Source organism: Salvelinus namaycush, chromosome 7 (assembly GCF_016432855.1).
Source record: "Salvelinus namaycush isolate Seneca chromosome 7, SaNama_1.0, whole genome shotgun sequence".
In the NCBI taxonomy this organism is placed as follows: Eukaryota; Metazoa; Chordata; class Actinopteri; order Salmoniformes; family Salmonidae; genus Salvelinus; species Salvelinus namaycush.
The window spans coordinates 57,537,059-57,541,508 of NC_052313.1; the positions used below are offsets into that span (position 1 = coordinate 57,537,059).

A 4,450-nucleotide genomic window follows, 5' to 3' on the forward strand; every position below is an offset into this window, starting at 1 on the left:
TATTACGTATTCCTGCGCCTGTCTTCAATCATTTATACAACGTGACAATAAGACTGAAATGTAACAAAACGTGGAAAAAGTCAAGGGGTCTGAATACTTCCCCCCCCAAAAAGTAGACTTACATTTATTTATTTATTTTATAAAGAAAGACGACATTGCTGATTGAAATAGCTGATATTGCCCAAATGTCCAATTCATTCTGATATCTACAACTGCCCTCTCAACACCGCAAAATATACTGTACATTATACCTACGTAGTCTCCTGTTTTCATGTCAGGCATGAAACCATGGAGTGAATTATTATTATTATTATTATTATTAATATATATGTACATAGTCCCAGTCAAAAGTTTGGACACGCATACTCATTTCAGGGTTTTTCTTTATTTTTACTATTTTCTACATTGTAGAATAATTGTGAAGACATCAAAACTATGAAATAACACATGGAATCATATAGAAACCAAAAAAATGTCAAACAAATAAAAATATATTTTATATTTAAGATTCTTCAAAGTAGCCACCCTTTGTCTTGATGACAACTTTGCACACTCTTGGCATTCTCTCAACCAGCTTCATGAGGTAGTCACCTGGAATGCATTTCAATTAACAGGTGTGCCTTGCCAAAAGTTAATTTGTGGAATTTCTTTCCTTCTTAATGCTTTTGAGCCAATCAGTTGTGTTGTGACAAGGTGGGGGGGGGGGGGGGGGGGGTATACGGAAGATAGCCCTATTTGGTAAAAGACCAAGTCCATATTATGGAAAGAACAGATCAAATAAGCAAAGAGAAACTACAGTACAATCCATCATTACTTTAAGAAATGAAGGTCCGTCAATATGGAACATTTTAAGAACTTTCAAAGGTTCTTCAAGTACAGTCGCAAAAACCATCAAGCGCTATGATGAAACTGGATCTCATGAGGACCGCCACAGGAAAGGAAGACCCAGAGTTACCTCTGCTGCAGAGGATAAGTTCATTAGAGTTATCTGCCTCAGAAATTGCAGCCCAAATAAATGTGTCACAGAGTTCAAGTAACAGACACATCTCAACATCAACTGTTCAGAGGAGACTGTGTGAATCAGGACTTCATGGTCAAATTGCTGCAAAGAAACCACTACTAAAGGACACCAATAATAAGAAGAGACTTGCTTGGGCCAAGAAACACGAGCAATGGACATTAGATCAGTGGAAATTTGTCCTTTGGTCTGATGAGTCCAATTTTTTTATTTTTGGTTCCAACCACCGTGTCTTTGTGAGACGCAGTGTAGGTGAACGGATGATCTCCACATGTGTGGTTCCCACCGTGAAGCATGGAGGAGGAGGTGTGATGGTGTGGGGGTGCTTTGCTGGTGACACTGTCTGTGATTAATTTAGAATTCAAGGCATACTTAACCAGCATGGCTACCACAGCATTCTGCAACGATACGTCATCCCATCTGGTTTGCGCTTAGTGGGACTATCATTTGGGACAATGACCCAAAACACACCTCCAGGCTGTGTAAGGGCTATTTGACCAAGAAGGAGAGAGATGGAGTGCTGCATCAGATGACCTGGCCTCCACAATCACCCAACCTCATCCCAATTGAGATGGTTTGGGATGAGTTTGACCCCAGAGTAAAGGAAAAGCAGCCAACAAGTGTTCAGTATATGTGGGAACTCCTTCAAGTCTGTTGGAAAAGCATTCCTGGTGAAGCTGGATGAGGGAATACCAAGAGTGTGTAAAGCTGTCTTCAAGGCAAATGGTGGCTACTTTGAAGAGTCTAAAATCAAAAATATTTGTTTAACACTTTTTTGGTTACTACATGATTCCTTGTGTGTTATTTTATAGTTTTAATGTCTTCACTATTATTCTACAATGTAGAAAATAGTAAAAATAAAGAAAAACCCTTGAATGAGCAGGTGTGTCCAAACTAATGACTGGTACTATATATATATATATATATATACAGTACATTTATTTAATTTTTTATGGAGTGAATTTCACAACACACAATCCTACGGTTTTACCTCACCGATCTAAAGACGTGCAGAAATAAAACTGCAATTTGTGGTTGTATAAGTCAATAGAAACATAAGGCTATGCACTTTATAACTATCTACGATTTCTAATGCACGAAAGGGGCCGGGATGGGCCTACAACTGTTTCCCTGTGCTATAGTTTTACAGAGGAACTCATCTGTAGAAAGACTGTATGCTATTAGTTGGTCAGAGTGCACCTACCGATTCAACAGAAAGGTAAAGCATGTCAGTATATGCTTTATAACTTGTCATAAACATGTCCTGGATATGAGCTGTTATAATATCTTTAACAAGGCTTATAATATGTTATGTTTCTCTATGTATCAACATTTTAGCTAACTCAAAATGACTGGTATTTGGTGAGGGTCATTATGAGATGATTATTAAGGGATCATACATGCTCAGACAAGTCTTACAATGCATTATAACTAGATCATAAGGCATTATAGCAGCTGGCTTTAGGTAAAGACAGGAATAGCAAACTGGAACTATCAGAGACTACAGTGTATTCAGACTAACAGCTATGTTCTAGTAACTGCTGCTCACCGCTGACAACAGTTTTATTGGATAAATTAAAAAGATTCTGGAATCAGGCTCCGTAGGATCAAAAGGTAGCGTCTATAGAACAGATCATTGAACTTGGCATGAAGCCGTGGTGTTTTAAAACAAACACAGCATCAGCTGTTGTGCCCTAGTTAATAGTGGTGGACATTTGAATGACAATGATTCCACTGGCCATGCATTTCCATGTCATACATATATAAAACTCCCCCAGGGCAGTGTCCTTACATTACCGTGTATGTCTAGAGGGATATTTCTGATTGTGTGTAGAATAGTATTAAAAAGAATAATCCAAACATGGACCGCATGCAGGGGAAGGTACTGTAGGTGGCTGTGTGTGTGTGTGTGTGTGTGTGTGTGTGTGTGTGTGTGTGTGTGTGTGTGTGTGTGTGTGTGTGTGTGTGTGTGTGTGTGTGTGTGTGTGTGTGTGTGTGTGTGTGTGTGTGTGTGTGTGTGTGTGTGTGTGCTTTCCTCTTTTTTTTTTTAAAGTGACCGTTTTTAAAAGACAACAATCCTTTGTGCAGATCTTCTTCTATGAGGACCGGAACTTCCAGGGCCTTCACTATGAGTGCAGCAGCGACTGCCCCGAACTGAGCTCTCATTTCAGCCGCTGCAACTCCATCAGGGTGGAGAGTGGTGCCTGGGTGGTCTACGAGAAACCCAACTACATGGGCTCTCAGTACATCTTGACCAGGGGAGAGTACCCCGACTACCAGCGCTGGATGGGCTACAACGACACTATCAAGTCCTGCCGGATTATCAGACATGTAAGTCAAGTCACTGTGAGGTGATTTGTGCGTGGTAGTGGTACATGTTGATTACTCATTCAGGGATCTACACACACATACACACACACCAAACACGCATCCATGCACGCATGCAAACCACACACACACACACACACACACACACACACACACACACACACACACACACACACACACACACACACACACACACACACACACACACACACACACACACACACAGGACCAAATGTAATTATTATAGTGCATCCATTTCCATTCTAACACCACAGTGGTCTTTTGATCTGTTGAAACCTGATGTTGGTGTCCCGTATGAGGACACTGATATCCCAGGTATAATGAAACAGCTGATTGATCTCTATTGTTCAGATGAAGTTTGGAACTGTGCTCCACTGTGTTGTAGACCACTGGCATGCACAGGATCCGCGTCTACGAGCGCCCCGACTTTGCCGGTCAGATGATTGAGTTCAGTGAGGACAGCCCCAACCTGTCTGAGCGTTTCCGCCACCGCGAGGTGCACTCTGCCAACGTGCTGGACGGTGCCTGGGTCTTCTACGAGCACCCCAACTACAGGGGGCACCAGTACCTGCTGGAGAGGGGAGAGTACAGACGCCACACCGAGTGGGGGGGCATGCAAGCCAACGTGGGCTCTCTCCGCCGCGTCCAGGACTTTTAGACCATCCGTGTCATACAGATGTAGGATCTTAATTTGAGCCAGTTTGCTATAGCAGGAAAATAATCCTGCAGCAACAGGAAATGTTAATTATTATGTGGATTATAATTGATGGACATTTTTGTAAGGGAAAATCAAGTGGAAATTACAAACTTCAGAAGCCTTTTTAAAACTAAAATACACTACGAGTTTTTAATTTCCTGCAACAGGGTGATCAAATAAAGACATTGTTATGCTCAACAGCCAATCAGAAGGCATCTGACTTTTTACTTCCTTTCTTTTCCTCTCTACTTCCTTTTCTCTTGATATGTCTTGATTGCATGTGGGGCTCTGTAGGGCCATCAATGGTACCGGTCCATATAGATAGAGTTGACAGCACACTGTAAAATGTGTCGTTTCTGGAAACTATGACATTATCTTTAATTGTG

The 4,450-nt window shown here is 41.4% G+C and overlaps 1 protein-coding gene across 1 annotated transcript; it reads left to right on the forward strand.

The window, feature by feature from the left end:
* The first annotated feature begins 2,879 nt into the window (after positions 1-2,879).
* On the forward strand, positions 2,880-4,025 carry LOC120050567 (gamma-crystallin S-1-like). Its single transcript, XM_038997156.1, has 3 exons — positions 2,880-2,900; positions 3,107-3,349; positions 3,753-4,025. The coding sequence occupies exons 1-3, from the start codon at positions 2,880-2,882 to the stop codon at positions 4,023-4,025; spliced, it is 537 nt and encodes a 178-aa protein (XP_038853084.1).
* The last annotated feature ends 425 nt before the right edge of the window (positions 4,026-4,450 follow it).